This window comes from Aquarana catesbeiana, linkage group LG05 (genome assembly GCF_042186555.1).
Source record: "Aquarana catesbeiana isolate 2022-GZ linkage group LG05, ASM4218655v1, whole genome shotgun sequence".
NCBI lineage: Eukaryota > Metazoa > Chordata > Amphibia > Anura > Ranidae > Aquarana > Aquarana catesbeiana.
In genome coordinates, this window is record NC_133328.1 from 616,867,332 (window position 1) to 616,889,532 (window position 22,201).

A 22,201-nucleotide genomic window follows, 5' to 3' on the forward strand; every position below is an offset into this window, starting at 1 on the left:
ATATAAATGTGTGAGATTTATCATGGGAAAGATGTACCTTGCAGCCCATTCAGAACCAATGACAGTAGCCTCTCCCCCGAAGAGCTTACAATGTCAATCTAATGTCTCTGCTGAAGTCGTACAGCCACATACAAACCCTCTGGGGTCGGTCCGGGTGGAATTCAGTTTATCTTCACATATGGTTTTGCATTTTGGGAAACTGGAGCACTTGGAGGAAGTGAAGGAAGGGAGTCCAAAAATAATATCCCTACTGGGAACTGAATCCAGAGCACCGCCTGTGTATATAAGCCCTAAAATCAGTGATGGGCTCTAATAAAGGAAACCTGGACATCAGCCTCTGGGCTTCCTATGAGGCGTATTTAGTTTCTGGACCGTCTCTTTCCATTCAGGTCTGTGATGGCAGTGGATACATATTTTCTACTGTTTAACCACTTCAGCCCCGGAAGACTTTACCCCCTTCCTGACCAGAGCACTTTTTGCGATTCGGCACTGCGTCACTTTAACTGACAATTGCGCGGTCGTGCGACGTTGCACCCAAACAAAATTGACGTCTTTTTTTTTCCCCACAAATAGAACTTTCTTTTGGTGGTATTTGATCACCTCTGCGGTTTTTATTTTTTGCGCTATAAACAAAAAAAAAGCCACAATTTTGAAAAAAAAAGCATTGTTTTTTACTTTTTGCTATCACCCAAAAATATATAAAAAAAACTAATTTTTTCCTCAGTTTAGACAGATATATATTCTTCTACATATTTTTGGTAAAAAAAAAAAAAAAATCGCAATAAGCGTATATTGATTGTTTTGTGCAAAAGTTATAGCGTCTACAAAATAGGGGATAGTTTGATGGCATTTTTATTATTATCTTTTTTTATTAGTAATGGCGGCGATCTGCGATTTTTATGGTGACTGCGACATTATGGCGGACACATTGGACACTTTTGACTCTATTTTGGGACCATTTTCATTTATACAGTGATCAGTGATATAAAAATGCATTGATTACTGTATAAATGACACTGGCAGGGAAGGGGTTAACCACTGGAGGGCGATCAAGGGGTTAAGTGTGTCCTAGGGAGTGTTTCTAACTGTAGGGGAGATGGGCTACCACTGACATGACAGCGATCACTGGTCCCGATGACAGGGAGCAGTAGATCTCTGTCATGTCACTAGGCAGAACAGGGAAATGCCTTGTTTACATAGCAATCTCCCTGTTCTGCCGCTCCGTGACACGATCACAGCCCCCGGCGGACATCCAGTCCGCGGGACCCGCGGGCACAGTGACAGAGTACGCGGCGGGCACGTGCGCACCCACAATGCCGTGTCTTAAAGGGGACGTACCTGTATGCCCATTTGCGCAGCCGTGCCATTGTGCCAACATACAGTGGGGCAAAAAAGTATTTAGTCAGCCACCAATTGTGCAAGTTCTCCCACTTAAAAAGATGAGAGAGGCCTGTAATTGTCATCATAGGTATACCTCAACTATGAGAGACAAAATGTGGAAACAAATGTAGACAATCACATCAGTATAAAAGACACCTGTCCACAACCTCAAACAGTCACACTCCAAACTCCACTATGGTGAAGACCAAAGAGCTGTCGAAGGACACTAGAAACAAAATTGTAGACCTGCACCAGGCTGGGAAGACTGAATCTGCAATAGGCAAGCAGCTTTTCAATTTTTTCACATTTTTATTAAAAAGAGTAACGTTTATACACCATGTAAAATCAGTGCAGCAAATAGGATATGCTCCTCTGTGAAACTTCTGGTCCGGCGGTGACACGGGAATGACGTCACCCGTTTTCTCCCAACACGTTGCTTCACAACTCACATGACTTCATCCCTGATGAAGTCACATGAGTTGTGACGCAATGCGTCTGTAGAGTTTACCCCTGATGAAGTCACGTGAATTGTGACGCAACACATTGGGAGGAGCTGTGTGACGTCACTCCCACGTCACGACCGGACCGTAAGTTTCCCAGAGGAGCATATCCTATTTGCTGCGCTGATTTTACATGGTGTTAAATGTGAGTGTATAAACGTTACTCTTTTAGATGAAAAATTTAATTACGGTTTTACACTATGGAGAACCTTTTTACCAATATATGACCTTACCTGGGAGACAATCGGAGAGGAGAAACTAAAAGTGGATATATATGGGCAGCGTATGAGAGTCCCTAACACTAAGGAGAGGCGCACTTAGAGGTGAGTTACCTTCCACACAATAGTATGGAGCACGTGGTGGAGATATATTTTCGGACATAGTGGTTGATACACAATTTTGAAGTGGAAAATAAAGTAAAATATGATTGAATATAGTGAAATTGTCATTCATTGAAGATTTGAATATGGGACTATGTATATGCAATGAAATATTCACAGTGTGCTAACTAAAATTGACACTTTGATACCCTTGCTCTTCTGATATGTATAATTTTGAAATTATTTTGTGGTTGTATTAGTTTCTTAACAATTGAAAGGAACCTATTTGCACAGAGCACCAGGAGCACTGTTTATACTGGATGCACTTTATATTTGTATATACACTTTATTACCAAAAGTATTGGGACACCTTTACACGCACATGAACTTTAATAGCATCCCAGTCTTAGTCCGTAGGGTTCAATATTGACTTGGCCCACCCTTTGCAGCTATAACAGCTTCAACTCTTCTGGGAAGGCTGTCCACAAGGTTTAGGAGTGTGTCTATGGGAATGTTTGACCATTCTTCCAAAAGCGCATTTGTGAGGTCAGGCACTGGTGTGGATGAGAAGTCCTGGCTCGCAGTCTCCGCTCTAATTCATCCCAAAGGAGTTCTATCGGGTTGAGGTCAGGACTTTGTGCAGTCCAGTCAAGTTCCTCCATCCCAAACTCGCTCATCCATGTCTTTATGGACCTTGCTTTGTGCACTGCTCCAAATCATTTGGTGGAGGGGGGATTATGGTGTGGGGTTGTTTTTCAGGGGTTGGGCTTGGCCCCTTAGTTCCAGTGAAGGGAACTCTTAAGGTGTCAGCATACCAAGACATTTTGGACAATTTCATGCTCCCAACTTTGTTGGAACAGTTTGAGGATCCTGTTCCAGCACAACTGCGCACCAGTGCACAAGGTAAGGTCCATAAAGACATGGATGAGAGATTTTGGGGTGGAGGAACTTGACAACCCAGGGCCGGACTAGCCTACCGGGATAGCGGAAAATTTCCTGGTAAGCCGTCTGCCCTGGGGTCACTTTGAGCTGTGGCTGCGACTGCCCCACCATCAGCCCAGTGTTGCCAACTATCCGTTAATTTATGGGCAGCCCGTAAATTTCAGCCTATTTTAGGGCTGCCCGTAAATGCCCGACATGTCAACCGTGCATGCGCGATGTCTGCACAGCCTATGACAGTGATGGCGAACCTTGGCAACCCAGATGTTTTGGAACTACATTTCCCATGATGCTCAACTACACTGCAGAGTGCATGAGCATCATGGGAAACGTAGTTCCAAAACATCCGGGGTGCCAAGGTTCGCCATCACTGGCCTATGATCATACCTCTCAACCATGCCTGATTTTCCGGGACTGTCCCAGAAATTGATCCTTGGCTGCGAGTCCCGGCAAATCAGGGCTGAGTCCCGGAATGCCCGCGGCGTGTGCGGGTTGTCTTGGTTTCCTCACGCCACAAGCTACACTTGCATGGCAGCCACCATCTCTGCCCTATGCCTCGCTCTGACACACACAAGACTGCAGAGTACACTGAACCCGGGGGGGGGGGAGGAGGCACACCACTCTGCCTGAACAGCATCATTTGTCAGGATAGCAGAAGATTGGACAAGTTAAGTTGCAGGTAACCCTTGCAGGACCACCACTCAGAGGAACCATGCGATCCTGGGCATGACAAAATTGATGGCTGTGCTACATTTTCTTGGGAAGGCATAGTATCAAATGGTGGCTGGGGATGTTGTTGGCATGTCTCGGGCATCCTTTTCACGTGTCCTCGGACGAGTGCTGCAGGGATTCCGTGCCACAGGTGGCTTCTACGGCATGGCATCCATCCCCAACGTAATGGGTGCTATAAATTGCACCCATGTCCCGCTCTTTCCACCCAGCAACAAGGAGCATATTTATAGGAATCGTAAGGGCTACTATTCCATGAATATCCAGGTGGTGTGTGACAGCCAGATGTTAATCCGGGATGGGGTGACTGGATTCCCCGGGTAGTCCATGATACCCATATCCTCTGCCCACAGAAAATGACCTTAAACAACCCTTAACCACCGACCTGTGAAATAAATTAACCACTTGCCGACCGGCTCACGCCGATATACGTCGGCAAAGTGTCACGGGTGTGCAAAATCCCGTATGGGTAAGTCGGCCCTTTAAAAGCCGCCAGAGGGCGCGCACGTGCTGCTGGAGGGGACCCATACGCACTTGCCACGCTCAATCGTGTGCACGAGCGCCAGCACAGGAATTTGTGTGTGTAAACACACAAATCCCTGTGCTGTCAGGGGAGAGGAGACATGTCATTTGTTCCTTGTAAATAGGAACAACGATATGTCTCCTCTCTTACTCAGTCCTATCCCCATACAGTTAGAACACACTGAGGGAACACACATTTAACCCCTTGATCGCCCCCTAGTGTTAACCCCTTCCCTACTAGTGACAGTTACACTGTAATCAGTGCATTTTTATAGCACTGATCGCTGTATACATTTTAATGGTCCCAAAAATGTGTCAAACGTGTCTGATGTGGCCGCAATGTTGCAATCCCGATAAAAATCACAGATCGCCCGCATTACTAGTAGAAAAAAAAATAAAAACAATAAAGATGCCATAGAAATGCCAAAATCTTTCCCATCGTTTGCAGACGCTATAACTTTTGCGCAAACCAATAAATATACGCTTATTGCGATTTTTTTTTTTTACAAAGAATTTGTTTAAGAATATATATTGGCCTAAACTGATAAAGACATTTGTTTTCTAAAAACATTTTTGGGGATATTAATTATAGCAAAAAGTAAAAAAATATAGTTTTTTTTTTTTTTCAAAATTGTCGCTGTTTTTTTGTTTATAGCACAAAAAAAAAACACAGAGGTGATCAAATATCACCAAAAGAAAGCTCTATTTGTGGGAAAAAAAGAAAGCAAATTGTGTTTGGGAGCAGCATCGCATGACCGCGCAATTACCAGTTAAAGCAACGCAGTGCCAAATTGTAAAAAGTGCTCTGGTCAGGAAGGGGGTAAAATCTTCCAGGGCTGAAATGGTTAACGAATGAGAAAATGCGGTAGTTACTGAATAATCTAAAAAATATCGCATTCGCATTCGTTATTTAACAATAAAGTCTTAGTGAGCTGAACCGTCACAACTGATTTACCGCATGCGTTGTTTTACCAGATTTTATTTGCCATTATTTAGCCCTTAGTGAATTGACCCCATTATAGTGTCTACAAACTATGAGATATGTACTGGAATTTTTATTTATTCTTTTTGTACTAGTAATGGCGGCGATCAGTGACTGTGATATTGTGGCGGACAGCCAAACACTAACTGACACTTTGCGGGAACCAGTGATACTAATACAGAGATCAGTGCTAAAAAATATGCACTGTCACTGTACTAATGACACTGGCTGGGAAGGGACTAAACATCTAGGGCGATCAAAGGGTTAACTGTGTGCCTAGCCAGTGTTTGTGTAATGTGTGTTAGGTGCTTTTACTAGGGGAAGAGATGGATTGTATTCCCTGCTTTGAAGGAAAAACAAAATCCATCCCTTCCCCCCAGTTTTGTCTTGTTTCAGAGCTCCGACCTGTGTCCCTGCCCGACGATCGGCGGGTGCCGGCTGACATCCAGTGCTCGGCTGAGAAATCACAACAGAAGCGGTCCGCTGGCAGCTCGAACACGCCCCCTGAAGGTAGAAGTGCAGAATCACTGCTATAGGGCGGTCCTTAACCGGTTAAAGTGATTTGCAGTTTCTACAGGGATCCCACAGGTGTGGCACATACATACTTACATTGGTCAAAGCTGGATCAACGTATCTATTTAAAAACTGCCATGGAATTCAGCCTTTCCTCTTATTAGACGAGGGTGTGTCTCACATTTCCTCAAAATGTATGAAGTGGTGGTGCAGCAATCCTGACACAGATAACACAATAGGTGGGGATCCGTGGGAAGGGGAAGGCTCAGTTAAGAAATGCCAAGTAATATTTCATAGACATGTGCAGTTCGTTTTGTTCCAAATTCATTTTTTTTTACTAATTTCGACAAATTAGTTAATTTGGAAATATTCGAATTAGCGAAAACCTGTTTAACAAACTTTTCCAAATATTTGTAAATTCGAATATTCGAAAATTCGTAAATTCCAAAAAAATTGTAAATTCGGAAATTAGAAAATCTGAAAACCCGAAAAATTAGAAAATCTGAAATGATAACTAATTAATAATAACTTAACTATTGCTAACTATTAAATTATAGGTATTGGAATTTCCTTTCAAATTTGGCTGTTAGTGAACGTAACGAATAAGAATTTATCCAAAGTTACTAATTATCCGAAATAATGAATGCCGCATCTAAACAGTTGGAATGGAACAAGTTAATAATAAATAATAATAATAATAAGTTTTTATTATTATTGTTATTTATTATTATTAATTTGTTCCGTTCCATTCGTTTAAATGCAGCATTCGTTATTTTTGATAATTTGTAACTTTAAATTCTTATTCCTTACGATCACTAACAGGCAAATTTGAAAGGAAATTCCAAATGAGTTAATTATTTCAGATTTTCGAATTTTCAGGTTTTCGGATTTTCGAATTTCGAATATTTCGAATTTTTTGTACACATTTCAGAAATTTTTTGAATTTACAAATTTTTTCAAATTTAAGAGTTATCGAATTTACGAATTGCGATCATAACAAATGACCCAAAAAACAAAAAAAACCCAGAATGAAACAAAAACAAACTAATTTTTCGGCAGTGGACATGTCTAATATTTCATTTGCATTTAGTAGGTTGGCTTCACTATGGAAGTCCCTCGGTACAGCGGTGCTCAGATGAGTGCCCATTGACACTTTCTTCATGTCAATGTATGGTAGACTGGAGTAGTGAAAGTCCAGGTTGGAAGACCCAATGTTTATACATGCAGCTGAAATTATTTTTAGTGATTGGTTACGTGTTCATGTACATTCTCTAGCATAAATGAAATGGAGCCTGGACTCTAAGTCCTTGGTTTTGGCTCCACACTCTAAGAATGATGTTACTTACTAATATTTCCCAGCGGCAGGTCGTTAAGTTCAGGTAGACCAGGAGATAGTCCAGATTCTTGTGCATGGGTGGTTCCTAGGGCAAAAGAAACATAAATTGATAATGGAGATATAACATGTCCTCTTGTGGGTCCTCTCCCAAAACCACCAGGAAAGCATTGAGGGTCAAGGTGGACACTGTGGGGGTTATTTACTAGAACTGGAGCGTTCAAGATCTGGTGCAAATCTGCATAGAAACCAATCATCTTCCCGGTTTTACTACTAAAGTTTAACAAGCTGAAGTTAGAAGCTGATTGGCTACCATGTACAGCTGCACCAGACAGGGCCGCTGTTAGAAATCACATGGCCTTGTAAGCTTACCTGACAGGCCCCCCTGGGCTAAAATATCAAAGCAATATATTCACCAAAAAATACATGAAAATCATGGATGTGGACACAAACATTCCATCATACATAAATCCCCCCCCCCTCCCAGCACAAATATTTGCGCCCCCCCCATCCCACCGCCACCCACCTCAAATGCCACCCCAATTCTCCCTCCTAGCACAAATCTCCCTCACTCCAAAAAAATCACCCAATCTAGCACACATCCCTATTCTTCTCAAACTTTCCTTTCTATCCTAGCACAAATATTCTCCCCCAAATACCCCCTGCCATCACAAATCCCCCCTCCCCAATCCCTCCTATTAGCCCAAATTACCCCACCCCTTCCTGGCACAAAATCCTCCCCATCTCCCCTCCCAGCACAAATCTTCTTTCTTGAATCCTAGTGGTGTCGCTATAGGGGTGCAGGGGATACGGACTGCACCCAAGTGACACCCGCCAAAAGGGTGACACCCAGGGCCGGCCGCTGGATTGCCTCCACCGCTGTCACTAACACACACAGCGGGAGACACATCAGAGCTGAATAAAACGAGCTGCCGGAGTTAACTTTCCAAATTACCCGTGGGTGATTGGTTACTAGGTGGTCCTAGCAACCAATCACCAGCTTGTTAATATGAAAAATTAATCTCCAGCAACTCCCGCCCTCTATTCAGCTCTGCTGTGTCTCCCACTCTGCGTGCCAAATTAAAGTAGGAAGGGGTAGAGTTGCAGAGTATTAGGAACCATGAATCAGACCGAGACAGAAGTATAGTTAAATCACACTTGTTTAATAATAATAATAATAAGGTAAACAGAGTAAGCGTAGTCAAAACAAGCCAGAGTTCAGTAACCGGATCGGGTAGTCAGCCAAGCCAATGTCAGAGAGCCAGAGATAAACGTAGTAGTACAGCAAACAGGATCAGGAGCCAGAAGGAACGTCAGCCGAGCAAGTCTTCAACAGGAACGCAGGAGAAAGTCTCTGTGATGTTGACAAAGGCGAAGGCAGAGATCAAGTGAGCTGGACAGCTTTAAGTAGGCAGGACTGAGGAGCAGAATCAACAACAGCTGGGTAACTGTGGAGAGAGATGGGAGCTGGCATTTAGCCGACAGCTGAGCGGCCAGCTCAGAGAAGGAAGGGCTGAGGCCAGCCCTGACACAGAGGTTGTTTAAAGTGAATGAGGGGGGATAGCTGCAGGGGGCTGTGTATTGTGCAGGAGGCTGTGTATTGTGCAGGGGGCTGTGTAATATGCAGGGGGCTGTGTAATATGCAGGGGGCTGTGTAATATGCAGGGGGCTGTGTATTGTGCAGGGGGCTGTGTAATGTGCTGAGACTGTATAATGTAAAGCGGCCAGCTCAGAGAAGGAAGGGCTGGGGCCAGCCCTGACACAGAGGTTGTTTAAAGTGAATGAGAGGGGATAGCTGCAGGGGGCTGTGTATTGAGCAGGGAGCTGTGTATTGTGCAAGGGGCTGTGTATTGTGCAGGGGCCTGTGTAATGTAAAGGGGGCTGTGTATTGTGCAGGAGGCTGTGTATTGTGCAGGGGGCCGTGTATTGTGCAGGAGGCTATGTAATGTAAAGGGGGCTGTATAATGTGCAAGGGGCTGTGTAATGTGCTAGGAAAGTAGGTGTGTAATGTAAAGGGGGTTCTGTAATGTGCAACAAGCTGTTTAATGTAAAGGGGGCTGTACATAGGGGGCGCCGCCCCCCCCCCCAAGACTGCACTCCTCTCTGAGATCTTGCCGCCCACCCCTCCATTCCACACACATTGACACTTCCCTGCACAGCGCTGACAGTCTGACCGAATTCAATCTCCACTCTGACACTGGCCAGGGCAGATGATCGATATGCGGGGCTGGACTGGAGCCATCAGGGTGACATGCCTGCATTTAATGGGCACAGTGGCTACATTTGATGTGCACAGTGGCTGCAATTGATAGGCACAGTGGCTGCATTTGAAGGCGACAGCTATAGCCGCAGTCCTATAGATTTCTTTTAGGCTGCTTGTTTTTTTCCTGCATATTCTGAAAGCGTACCAAAAGAGCATCTTTGGTGCACTTTCAGGAAACAGGAGACACCATGTCTTGCCGCACCAAGTGACACCAACCCTAGTGAGGCCAGTGTCATATCTCCCTCCTAGGACAAATTCCCACAAATCCCTCCTCCTAGCACAACCCCCTCTAAATTACCCTTCCCAGCACAAATTCTTCCTCCCTACCCAAATCCCCCCCCCCAGCACAAACATTACTCCATTCTGGCTCAACCCCCCCCCCTTTCAAACCCCCCTCTTAGCACATATCCCCCCTCCCCCAAATCCCCATTACACTTTCCTGCACAGATAGCCACCCATCCTCCACAAACATCCCAAGCACAAACTTTTATTCCCTCCTCCCCAAACTTACAGGGGAAAACCACTACAAAGCCAGGAGGAGGTGCGCTGTGTTGTGCTCTCGCCTCCTGTCAGAACAGCGCTCATCTATACATCCTGTTCCAAATTATTATGCAAATTCTATTTCGGTGTCACAAAGATTAAATATTTTGTTTTTCAGTTTCATTGTGTCTCAGGGCTCTTTTGATCACTGAAAACAATCTCGGACACCTGTGATAATTAGATTGCCAGGTGAGCCCAATTAAAGGAAAAACTACTAAAGGAGGGTGTTCCACATTATTAAGCAGAGCACCATTTTCAAGCAATATGGGGAAGAAAAAGGATCTCTCTGCTGCCGAAAAGAGTCCAATAGTTCAATGCCTTGGACGAGGTATGGAAACATTAGATATTTCACGAAAACGTAAGCATGATCATCGCACTATTAAGAGATTTGTGGCTGATTCAGAGCACAGACGGGTTTCGTGCAGATAAAGGCACATTAAGGAAGATTTCTGCCAGATCCATGCATCGGATCAAGAGAGCAGCTGCTAAAACACCATTACATAGCAGCAAACAGATATTTGAAGCTGCTGGTGCCTCTGGAGTCCCACGGACATCAAGGTGTAGAGTCCTCCAAAGTCTTGCAACTGTGCATAAACCTTCCATTCAGCCACCACTAACCAATGCTCACAAGCAGAAACGGCTGCATTGGGCAGAAAAATACATGAAGACTAATTTCCAAACAGTCCTGTTCACTCATAAATGCCGTGCAACCCTGGATGGTCCAGATGGATGGAGTAGTGGATGGTTGGTGGACAGTCACCCTGTTCCAAAAAGGCTGCGATGTCAGTAAGGCAGTGGTGGAGTCATGATTTGGGCCGGAATCATGGGAAGAGAGCTGGTCGGCCCCTTTAGGGTCCCTGAAGGTGTAAAGATGACCTCTGTAAAGTATGTGGAGTTCCTGACTGACCACTTCCTTCCCTGGTACAGAAGGAGGAACTATGCTTTCCGTAATAAAATCATCTTCATGCATGACAATGCACCATCTCATGCTGCAAAGAATACCTCTGCATCAATGGCTGCTATGGGGATAAAAGCAGAGAAAGTCATGGCGTGGCCTCCATCCTCCTCTGACCTCAATCCTATTGAGAACCTTTGAAGCATCCTCAAGCAAAAGAACTATGAGGGCGGGAGGCAGTTTACATCCAAACAGCAGCTCTGGGAGGCTATTCTGACATCTTGCAAACAAACTCAAGCAGAAAGTGTCCAAAAACTCACAAGTTCAATGGATGCAAGACTTGTGAAGCTGCTATCAAATAAGGGGTCCTATGTTAAAATGTAACGTGACCTGTTAAAATGTTTAAAAAGTTGAAATGTTGTTCAAAGTTTGATTGAAATAGCTTTTGATTTCAGTAAATATGCTGCAAACACAACAAATGACAATTTTCAGTTCTTTACAACCTATAAAGTGTTTTGAAACTTACTGTGCGTAATAATTTGGAACCCTGCATTGTAAGTTTTTTATTATAATGGCTGATAACATAAGAATTATGCTGACTGTTGTTTACATTTAGGTAAATGAGAAAAATATCATCGGCATAATAATTTGGAACAGGGTGTACAGCACATGAGACAGGATTACTCATAGATCGCATTGGACTATACACACACACACACACAGTTTGATTACCGCCCCCCATCTCCTCCAATGGCTGCTCATCTCCTGGCAGCAGGAAATGTGGATAGGAGGCAGTAATCAAACTGTGTATGTGTACTGTCCAATGCGATCTATGAGCGACCCTGTCCCGTGTGCTGCATAGACCAGCGCCCTTCTGACACGGGGCGAGAGCACGACACAGAGCACCTCCTCCTGGCTATTTCCTACCTGCCGCTTCTCCTCCCACTGCTCCGGTCTCCAGGTTGCTGTCTCCTTGTCCCGACCCTGAGTGCGGGCAGGGGCATGGAAGGAACTCAGCGGCCGCCGGCCACGCACATCATTCAAGAGAGAAACTGCCTGGGGGCAAAGCTAAAATCTAGGTGGGCATAGCCCACCCCAGCACCCCCCTAAATCCGGCTATGTGTGGCTCTCACCCAGCAGCTAAAAGCTGGCGGGAGGGAAAGGGAGAAAAACTGGCTTTCAATTGCTGCAGAGAGCCGCACAGTTCTCTCATCGTTTGTTCTCAGCTCCACCAGTCCTCCTGCTGTCTGTGCCCCCTGTGTGCCCGGGCCCCCTACAGGAGGACCGGTGGTACCCCCCTATTGGCGGCCCTGGCACCAGATTCTGAGTGCACCAGTTTTAGTAAATCTCCCTCGTTTCTGAGAGCACATGCACATACCAATTAGCACTTGGCGTCCAGTGGCCTATTTAAATGGGTCTATCACTATAAACAGTTGCTGAATGATCTTCAGCTTGTTCCTGTGTTCCAGAGACCTGATCTGCTGTACTTGCTGTATGACCCAGCTCGCCTTTGAACTTCACTTCTGCTCTCGCTCTAGCTCTGTTACCCTTAACTACTGTGACCTTGTTTACTGGACCTGACCTGCCTGCTGACTCTGTACCATGTTACCCAGCTATTAATGACCTTGGCCTGCCTCCTGGACTTGCTTTGCTTTCTGATTCGGTTCCTCGCTGCCCGGTTGCTGCTGACTGCTGCTCATCTCCTGGTTATGTTTTCGTCCCTCTCTCTGGTGCCAAGCTGCTTCTGCATCCTGTTTCGAGGACTGCAACTACCAGCTCTACCCACCTACATTACCAGCTAGCTGCTACGGCACTCGTGCCACTCATTGCCCTTATACTCTCGGTCTTGACCTTCAGGAGTGTTGGGTGGGAGGTGCAAGAGAGGCCTCCACAACATTCCAGTCTTCACCAGGTATATGATAGACAGCTTGACAGCAGTTCTCCCCCTCCAACCAGCAGTTTCCCTGGCACAGCTCTGCACACACTAGCTGCATCACTGCTGACCTCTGTAAACTACGGCCGTTCCACGGAGGACTCTACCTGTCCTTGTTTGCCATGCTGATCTTCATTTACACGCAATAATTAATTGTATCCTCATTTTTCATTAACAAATTACACTTAGATGGTGGCCCTCTCTCTTACTTCCTTTCTTTTGCCTCCTAACTCCGACCCCTGAGTGAGACCTCCTGTCTCCAATATGGAAGCTGTTGCCAAACTAGGAGCTCTGAGCTATCCTCAGTCTTAAGTATATACCACCCCTACACATCTGTGTACTCACACAGGCTCCAGTAAAATATGGACACGGGGTTAAAGGTTTCGTTCCACCCAAGACACTTTGGAACCTTCATACTCCAGGAACTATCCAGGTTTACAGAATCCAGAAAAAGCCAAAATCACAGCTTCCTCTGCTCAGAAACTATAGTCTGGAACCTCACATTAATCCTTAATGCGAATCCTGTGTAATTGTCTCTTACATTTTCACAGTGGCAGGGTCTAGCACTGTCACAATGGTTACATTTATCCAGCTTGGACCAAAGTAAGTATGTGTGTGCCATACCTGTGGGATCCCACTGGAAGCTGGAGGTTACTGTAGCAGGTACTCCTACTCCAGTGATCTCCACCATCTTCCAGGAACTGTACTGAGTAACTGCCCTACTGCATTGTGAACACAAAAGGTCTTTCGCTTGGCACAGGCACCATTCAGAGATAACTTTGCATTTCCTCAGTGAATGCAAAGCATTCTCTGGTTGGACAAGGTGGAGAGGTGGGGCGGTGACATCACGATCTCCGCGTCGTTCAATCAGAGAACACTTTGCATTCGTTGAGAATTTTACAAAGTGCTCTCTGAATGATGCCCATGCTGAGCAAGCAAGCGGTTTCCTTTGTTGAGTAAGCAGCAGGGCAGCACAGGACCGGGAAGCTAGTGGTCATCACTGGAGTAGCGGTGCCTAATATGCTAAATTTCCGGCTTTCGCAGGGACCCTACAGGTATGGCACATACATACTTCCATTGGTCCAAGCTGGACAATGTAACTATGTACAAATTGCCGTACCTAAATTTAAACTTTAATTTGAATAAATGGACTTTTTAATAGAAGACAGTATAGTGCCAATCAATAGATACAGATTTTTTTTTTTAAATGTACACAAAAGGAGAATACAATGCAACTAAAATAAAACTGTGTATAGGGTTTACAATTCGGTAGATTACATTTTTTACCATGTAAAAATAAGATAAAATAGTGAAAGTACAGGTATCCATTATAGCAGATAATGTAGCCAATCCCACTGTGAAACTGATATTAAATTACAGCCTGTTTAACACTAGGTTCACATCTATGCGTTTTTAGAGTGTTTTCCAGTCCATTTACCATTGTTTCCTATGGTACACGTTCACACCTATACGTTTTTCAGCCGGTGTGTTTTTGGAAAGAATCAGTGACTTTTTTTTCCCGTAGCAGATTGCGTTTTGCGTGTAATAGACTTCAATGGACCCACAAGTGTTGCATTTTTGATGCATTTTTACATGCGTGTTGCGTTTATTTTTCTCTTCTCCATAACAAACTGTAAATAGCTGGTTGTTAAGGAGCGGCCTCGGAAGCCGGCTGCCGCGTCCTTAACAACCGATAAGTCATCAGCTGTCACAGGCATTCCCCACTGACAGCCAAATGTAAAAAAAGAATTGCTGGCAATAAAAAAAAATCGGGGAAAAAACTGTGGGGTCCCCCCCCATCCATACAAGGCCCTTCAAGTCTGGTATGGATTTTGAGGGGAACCCCATGCCAAATTTTTTTTTTTTTTAAATGGCGTGGGGTCTGTGACGGGAGTCACTTTGAGCGAGGGGCTTGTGGAACCCTGCTTACTTTGGAGAGCACTGGAATCTCCTTGTCCAGCTCCCCCGGCCCCTCCTATGTGTAAGTATCCCTGTGTCTATTAGGGGCACAGCGTGACCAAGAACCCCAGTCTGATCTGCACTAATCAGACTCACTGTACAACCACACTGGAATATTGTGTGTGTATGTATGTATGTAAAAATGTATTAAGTAGTGTTTTCAGTTTGTGGTGCTCAGATACAGTGTAGTTCAGTTGTATCGAGGAGAGAAAGTCCCGAATTCCACACATCAGCCCAGCTCCATCTGGGCCACGCCCCAAAAAGTTTCCACAGGGAGGTCTGAATGCGTCAAGGCTGGGCTGAGGCTGCTTTTACCCTACCAACTACCCCTTAAAGAGACACTGACGGGGCAGAGTGATAGTGCCTCCGAACAGCTCTACCCCTCAGCATGGTATACTCATTCATTTGTGCTCCTTTGTGCTGCAGGAGTGTCAGGAAATGCTCTTGTAGCGCTGGTAGATTTTTCAATCTACCGCTGATAGGTAAATCTTGTTGGTTACTTTTTAGAGGAAGTTGGATTTGCCTCTGTTCCAGCTTGGCTGAGTTGCGTGTAGTTCCACACTGTGCCGGTGGGTGTCATTGTCACCATCGGCTGGTGTTGGAAAAGCAACGTGTTGAAGCGAATGAGTGCTCCTCTGTCCCGGAGACAACTCGGTGGAGGTGGTCCTCCGAGTTAAATTCTGGGAGAGGGTATTTATGGGACAGACGCCAAGTTCAGGGGTTCATTTTCAGCCACCTGCTGGCCCTCCTGGCCGACAGGTATGCGTTAAGAGTACCACTTCGTGGTCCTCTGTTCCGGAGGCCCGCGCCGCTGCGGCATGTGGGTGGGCCCAGAAGCCTGTCTGGGGCCTACCACAGCAGCCGAGGAATGGTCCTGAGCTGTCTATCCTGAGTGAAGAAGCTGGACAACTGAGGAGATCCCAGGGGAGGACCCGTCATGGAAGGATCATGCAGAGTGCTGGTCTGGAGAGGGGCCTGGTGACTGGGTTGGAGGACGTATCCTGAAGTAATCTTACTGCATAGTACTGCCGGGTTGGCTTAAAGGTTCAAGTACTGTGTCTGAAATTCATTTCAAACCATTACATCCTGTGGCAGAGGATCGTACGGGTTTTATTCCAAACAAGTCTGTGGCAGAGACTTTTGTTCGTGCTACATGCTGGCTGCTAGGCAAGTGAGAGAGGCCTATCCAGGCGGGCAAAGATTGAATCCCACAAGGGGAGTGCATTCAACCATTCAACCGCAAGTGTTAAAGTTCCAGAGTATGTCCTAAAGCATACTAAGGAAAGGTATTTGAGCTTCCCTGTAACTCTCCTTCTGCCTCTTTGCTGCTACCTACCTTATGGTTTGTTCAATAAAGCATTGGAAAAATCTACTCAGGTGTTGGTGTCTACGTCGTCCAGAGGTAAACTCAACGGGACCCTAGACCCGGTGCCGGTGAAACAGAGGTATCAAGAGTGAAGGTAACAGCCCACTTTAAACCAGCAGCTCCACCGAGAGTTATTGCTACACTCTGTAGGAGGAATCCTGCTGCTGGTGCACGTTTGCGAGCGTGCGAGTCTTGGCGCCAGATGAACGATTTAAACAGGGCTTGTAAACAGAGCCAGTGCTGTCTGATTTGCAGGTTCCTGTGACCCCTGCTACCTGTAACCTGCTCAGAGATCTGTTCCAGTGTTGACCCGGGTTGCCTTTGACTCTTCCTGCCTTCTGCCTGCACCCAACCCCGGCTTGTCCTTGACTTTGATCCTGCCTGCTCCTTTTGTTACCATGCTGACCGCCTGTTGCCGACCTAGCCTGTACTCCGACCTGTCATGGCCTCTGCACCTGTTTTGGCTTCTCAAACCTGTGTGTGCCTGTCTGTGCTCCACATCCCTCAGGGCTAACCCGCTGATATCCACTGATCCAGCTCCACAGCTGCCTGCTGTTCTGACTGGTCTTCAGCTCTGTGGCATCAGGAATTCCGTAGCAGCACCTCTGACAACAAACCTGCCAGGCACTCATACCATTCTGCACTCAGGTCCCCTTCAGACAGGTCCCCTGTCTGCTCTATCAGGGGCCGCGAGTCAGACAAGGTACGTGAGAACGTGACAAGGAGTGTCTTAAGTTGGCCATTTACTGGTAGATTTTCAAACAAACGAATATCTGTACCAACATTTCTAATGAAAATTCTCAGTACATTCAATGAATTGACAAACATCGTTGCAAAGTACTTTGAAATTTCATCTGCTTTTAACATTTTGATTTTGAACAAAGGATTTTCCCAAACCTAAACCACATTCACTGTTAGATAGTCATTCTTTAGAGAAAAAAATTCCATCCTGCTGTTACAACTGTTTTCATTATTGTGACTGATAACGTTTTTCTAACATTACAAAATTGAACAAACTCTCCTAAAATGAAAAAACAAAACAAAATTCTATTAGTGTATGGCCATCTTAAATTAACCTGGGTAGATGATATCACTGCTCCCCGCATCATCCCATGGCATATGGGGTGGGGGGGGGGACAGGAGGCAACAAGAGAGCATGGATGGGTGAGTATATCTTGCTGGGTGGTGGGTCTGCCATCAGGGGGTACTGTCACAGAGCGAATGAAAATAAAACTATATGCAAGCATCTCCCTGACCTGTAACAATCACAAATGCTTAAAGCGGAGTTCCACACAAATTTCTAACTTATCATTAAAAGCATTCTTGCAGCATAATCATTGTGCAATGGAATTTATTTTTATTTTTTTCTGAAAGGTTACCTGGATATTCCAGTTTCCAATTGAGCTTCCTGTCTCTGCCACCCGCGGATATGTCCGTCATATCTGGCAGCACACAGTCTCCTGGGAGTTATGTGTCATAGTTCCCAGGAGTCAGTGTAGATGGGCGTCGCTCGTTATCATGATATTCCGAAACCGGAAGTGACGCGATGACGGGTGACGTTTATCTTTGTTGCCATCACAACGGGGCGGGCACTTCCGACGACGGCGCCCGTTGTGATGGCAATGTCAGAAGTGTACGCCGCTGCGAGCCGTACATACTGCGCATGCGCGAGAATGGGCGGTGCATGCTGGTCGCTCAGCTGCACTGTAATCCAGAAGATAGTGCTTGTGGGCTTCACTACGTGGCATGTTCACCAATGCCAGGAGCCTGGCGGACAAGATGGGTGAACTAGAGATACTGTTGTACGGGGAGGATTTGGATTTTGTGGGAATTTGGATTTGGATTTTCTGGTTCAACAGCTCTCATGATTGACTGGCAAACATTCAAGGGTATACCCTTTATCGCAGGGATAGAGAGGGTAAAACAAGGGGGAGGGGTATGTCTATATATCAAGAATAATGTACAAGTGAATGTGAGAGATGACATCACTAAGGGAGCTAGAGAGGAGGTGGAATCCTTATGGGTAGAGCTCCAAAGGGATGAAGCTAAGGGGGAAATAATACTGGGAGTATGCTATAGGCCCTCTAACGTGAGGGAGGAGGGGGAGGTGGACCTCCTATCACAATTTGGATTAGCAGCAAGGATGGGAAGTGTCATCATAATGGGGGCTTTTAATTGTCCAGACATAAACTGGGCGGAGGGAACCACACATTTGTCTAAGGCTCACCAGTTCCTAAATGTCTTGCAGGACAATTTCATGGGTCAGATGGTGGACGCACCAACTAGAAATAGAGCGTTACTAGATCTACTGATTACTGACAATACAGACCTGATCACGGATGTGGAAATAAGGGGCAATATATGAAACAGTGAACGCAGGTCAATTGGCTTCAGTATACAGTGGGGACGGAAAGTATTCAGAACCCCTTAAATTTTTCACTCTTTGTTATATTGCAGACATTTGCTAAAATCATTTAAGTTCATTTTTTTCCTCATTAATGTACACACAGCACCCCATATTGACAGAAAAACACAGAATTGTTGACATTTTTGCAGATTTATTAAAAAAGAAAAACTGAAATATCACATGGTCCTAAGTATTCATACCCTTTGCTCAGTATTTAGTAGAAGCACCCATTTGATCTAATACAGCCATGAGTCTTCTTGGGAGAGATGCAACAAGTTTTTCACACCTGGATTTGGGGATCCTCTGCCATTTCTCCTTGCAGATCCTCTCCAGTTCTGTCAGGTTGGATGGTAAACGTTGGTGGACAGCCATTTGTAGGTCTCTTCAGAGATGCTCAATTGGGTTTAAGTCAGGGCTCTGGCTGGGCCATTCAAGAACAGTCACAGAGTTGTTGTGAAGCCACTCCTTCATTATTTTAGCTGTGTGCTCATTGTCTTGTTGGCCCAGTCTGAGGTCCTGAGCACTCTGGAGAAGGTTTTTGTCCAGGATATCCCTGAACTTGGCCGCATTCATCTCCCCCTCGATTGCAACCAGTCGTCCTGTCCCTGCAGCTGAAAAACACCCCCACAGCATGATGCTGCCACCACCATGCTTCACTGTTGGGACTGTATTGGACAGGTGATGAGCAGTGCCTGGTTTTCTCCACACATACCGCTTAGAGTTAAGGTCAAAAAGTTCTATCTTGGTCTCATCAGACCAGAGAATCTTATTTCTCACCATCTTGGAGTCCTTCGGGTGTTTTTTAGCAAACTCCATGCGGGCTTTCATGTGTCTTGCACTGAGGAGAGGCTTTCGTCGGGCCACTCTGCCATAAAGCCCCGACTGGTGGAGGGCTGCAGTGATGGTTGACTTTCTACAACTTTCTCCCATCTCCCGACTGCATCTCTGGAGCTCAGTCACAGTGATCTTTGGGTTCTTCTTTATCTCTCTCACCAAGGTTCTTCTCCCCCGACAGCACAGTTTGGCTGGACGACCAGCTCTAGGAAGGGTTCTGGTTGTCCCAAACGTCTTCCATTTAAGGATTATGGAGGCCACTGTGCTCTTAGGAATCTTAAGTGCAGCAGAAATTTTTTTGTAACCTTGGCCAGATCTGTGCCTTGCCACAATTCTGTCTCTGAGCTCTTCAGGCAGTTCCTTTGACCTCATGATTCTCATTTGCTCTGACATGCACTGTGAGCTGTAAGTTCTTATATAGACAGGTGTGTAGCTTTCCTAATCAAGTCCAATCAGTATAATCAAACACAGCTGGACTCAAATGAAGGTGTAGAACCATCTCAAGGATGATCAGAAAAAATGGACAGGACCTGAGTTAAATATATGAGTGTCACAGCAAAGGGTCTGAATACTTAGGACCATGTGATAGTTCAGTTTTTCTTTTTTAATAAATCTGCAAAAATGTCAACAATTCTGTGTTTTTCTGTCAATATGGGGTGCTGTGTGTACATTAATGAGGAAAAAAATGAACTTAAATGATTTTAGCAAATGGCTGCAATATAACAAAGAGTGAAAAATTTAAGGGGGTCTGAATACTTTCCGTCCCCACTGTAAATCACACAAATAGGAAACATAAGGGGAATACAAAGACACTAAATTTCAAAAGAGCTAACTTCCCTAAACTACAAACCTTGCTAGAAGGCATAAATTGGGATAAAATCTTAGGAACAAAGAACACGGAGGAGAGATGGGTTCGCTTTAACAGCATATTAAATAAGGGCATTAGCCAATGCATCCCATTGGGTAATACATTTAAAAGAGTGAACAAAAGTCCTGTATGACTTAAGTCCAATGTAAAAATGCATATAAAAGCAAAGTAGAAAGCCTTCAAAAAATACAAGGTTGAGGAAACATGATCAGCATTCAGACTTTAGAAACAATGCATGTAGAAATGTAAGGGTGCAATTAGGGTGGCTAAGATAGAACACGAAAGACACCTAGCAGGGGAGAGCAAAAGAAAAAAAAGGAAATTCTTTAAGTATGTAAACAACAAAAAAGGGAGGACAGACCATATTGGCCCCATAAAGAATGAGGAGGGACATCTGGTTACAAAGGATGGGGAGATGACAAAGATATTAAATTTATTCTCCTCCTCAGCCTTCACGAGTGAATCGGGGGGCTTTAGTAACCAAAACTGCAGTGCTTATCCTCATGACACAACACAGGAAGCACCCTCATGGCTAACAGAGGACAGAATTAGAATTAGACTTGGGAAACTTAACATAATAAATCACCGGGATCGGGTGGCTTGCACTGACAGTCTACTGACTGGAATGGTACCAGTGGATTGTAGAAAAGCCATTGTAGCACCAATATTTAAAAAGGGCCCAAATACTTCCCTGGGAATTACAGACCAGTTACAGACCAGTTAGCCTAACATCAATAGTATGCAAGCTCTTGGAGGGGATGATAAGGGACTATATAGCAAGATTTAAGTAATAAGAACAGTATTATTAGCAGTAATCAGCATGGATTCATGAAGAATCGTTCTTGCCAAACCAATCTATTAACCTTCTGTGAGGAGGTGAGTTGCCATCTAGATAAAGGAAGGCCCGTAGACATGGTGTATCTGGATTTTGCAAAAGCATCTGACACAGTTCCCCATAAACATTTACTGTACAAAATAAGGTGCGTTGGCATGGACCATAGGGTGAGTACATGGATTGAAAACTGGCTACAAGGGCGAGTTCAAAGGGTGGTAATAAATGGGGAGTACTCGGAATGGTCAGGGGTGGGTAGTGGGGTCCCACACGGTTCTGTGTTGGGACCAACCCTATTTACCGTATTTATCGGCGTATAACACGCACTTTTTTCCCCTTAAAATCAGGGGAAAGTCGCAGGTGCGTGTTATACGCTGATTCCCTGCGATCCGGAGCTGTTACAACTTCAAAATCGCGGACCGCGATTTGAAAATGGCGCCGCCGGCGCCGAAATACACAGAGCCAGTCCTTGGCTCTTTCCGGCGGCTCTAGTTCACTTTCGGCTCCACTCGTAGTCCCGAGCGGAGCTATCCGAACCTACTCGGCTAGGTTCGGATAGCTCCGCTCGGGACTACGAGTGGAGCCGAAAGTGAACGAGAGCCGCCGGAAAGAGCCGAGGACCGGCTCTGTGTATTTCGGCGCCAGCGGCGCCATTTTCAAATCGCGGTCCGCGATTTTTGAAGCCCAGGATGGCAGGGACAGGGATCGAAGGCTGCACTGGGGCAAGGCTGCACTGGGGAAGGCTGCACTGGGCAAGGCTGCACTGGGCAAGGCTGCACTGGGGAAGGCTGCACTGGGGAAGGCTGCACTGGGCAAGGCTGCACTGGGCAAGGCTGCACTGGGCAAGGCTGCACTGGGGAAGGCTGCACTGACATGGCTGCACTGACAAGGTTGCACTGGGGAAGGCTGCACTGACAAGGCTGCGCTGGGGAAGACTGCACTGACAAGGCTGCACTGACAAAGCTGCACTGGGGAAGGCTGCACTGAGAAGGCTGCAATGATGGGAATTTAAATGTAAGTTTTTTTCCCTTCAACTTCCCTCCTAAAAGTTTTTTTTTCCTTAAAATTCCCTCCTAAATTGGGGTG

The 22,201-nt window shown here is 45.5% G+C and overlaps 1 protein-coding gene across 2 annotated transcripts in view; it reads right to left on the minus strand.

Moving 5' to 3' along the window:
• Positions 1-22,201, minus strand: part of OC90 (otoconin 90) — a 151,457-nt gene that overhangs the window by 122,813 nt on the left and 6,443 nt on the right. For both annotated transcript variants that reach the window (XM_073632265.1, XM_073632264.1), the window contains exon 3: positions 7,232-7,306. In XM_073632265.1, coding sequence (XP_073488366.1) covers positions 7,232-7,306 — 75 coding nt within the window. The remainder of the gene's footprint in view (positions 1-7,231; positions 7,307-22,201) is intronic.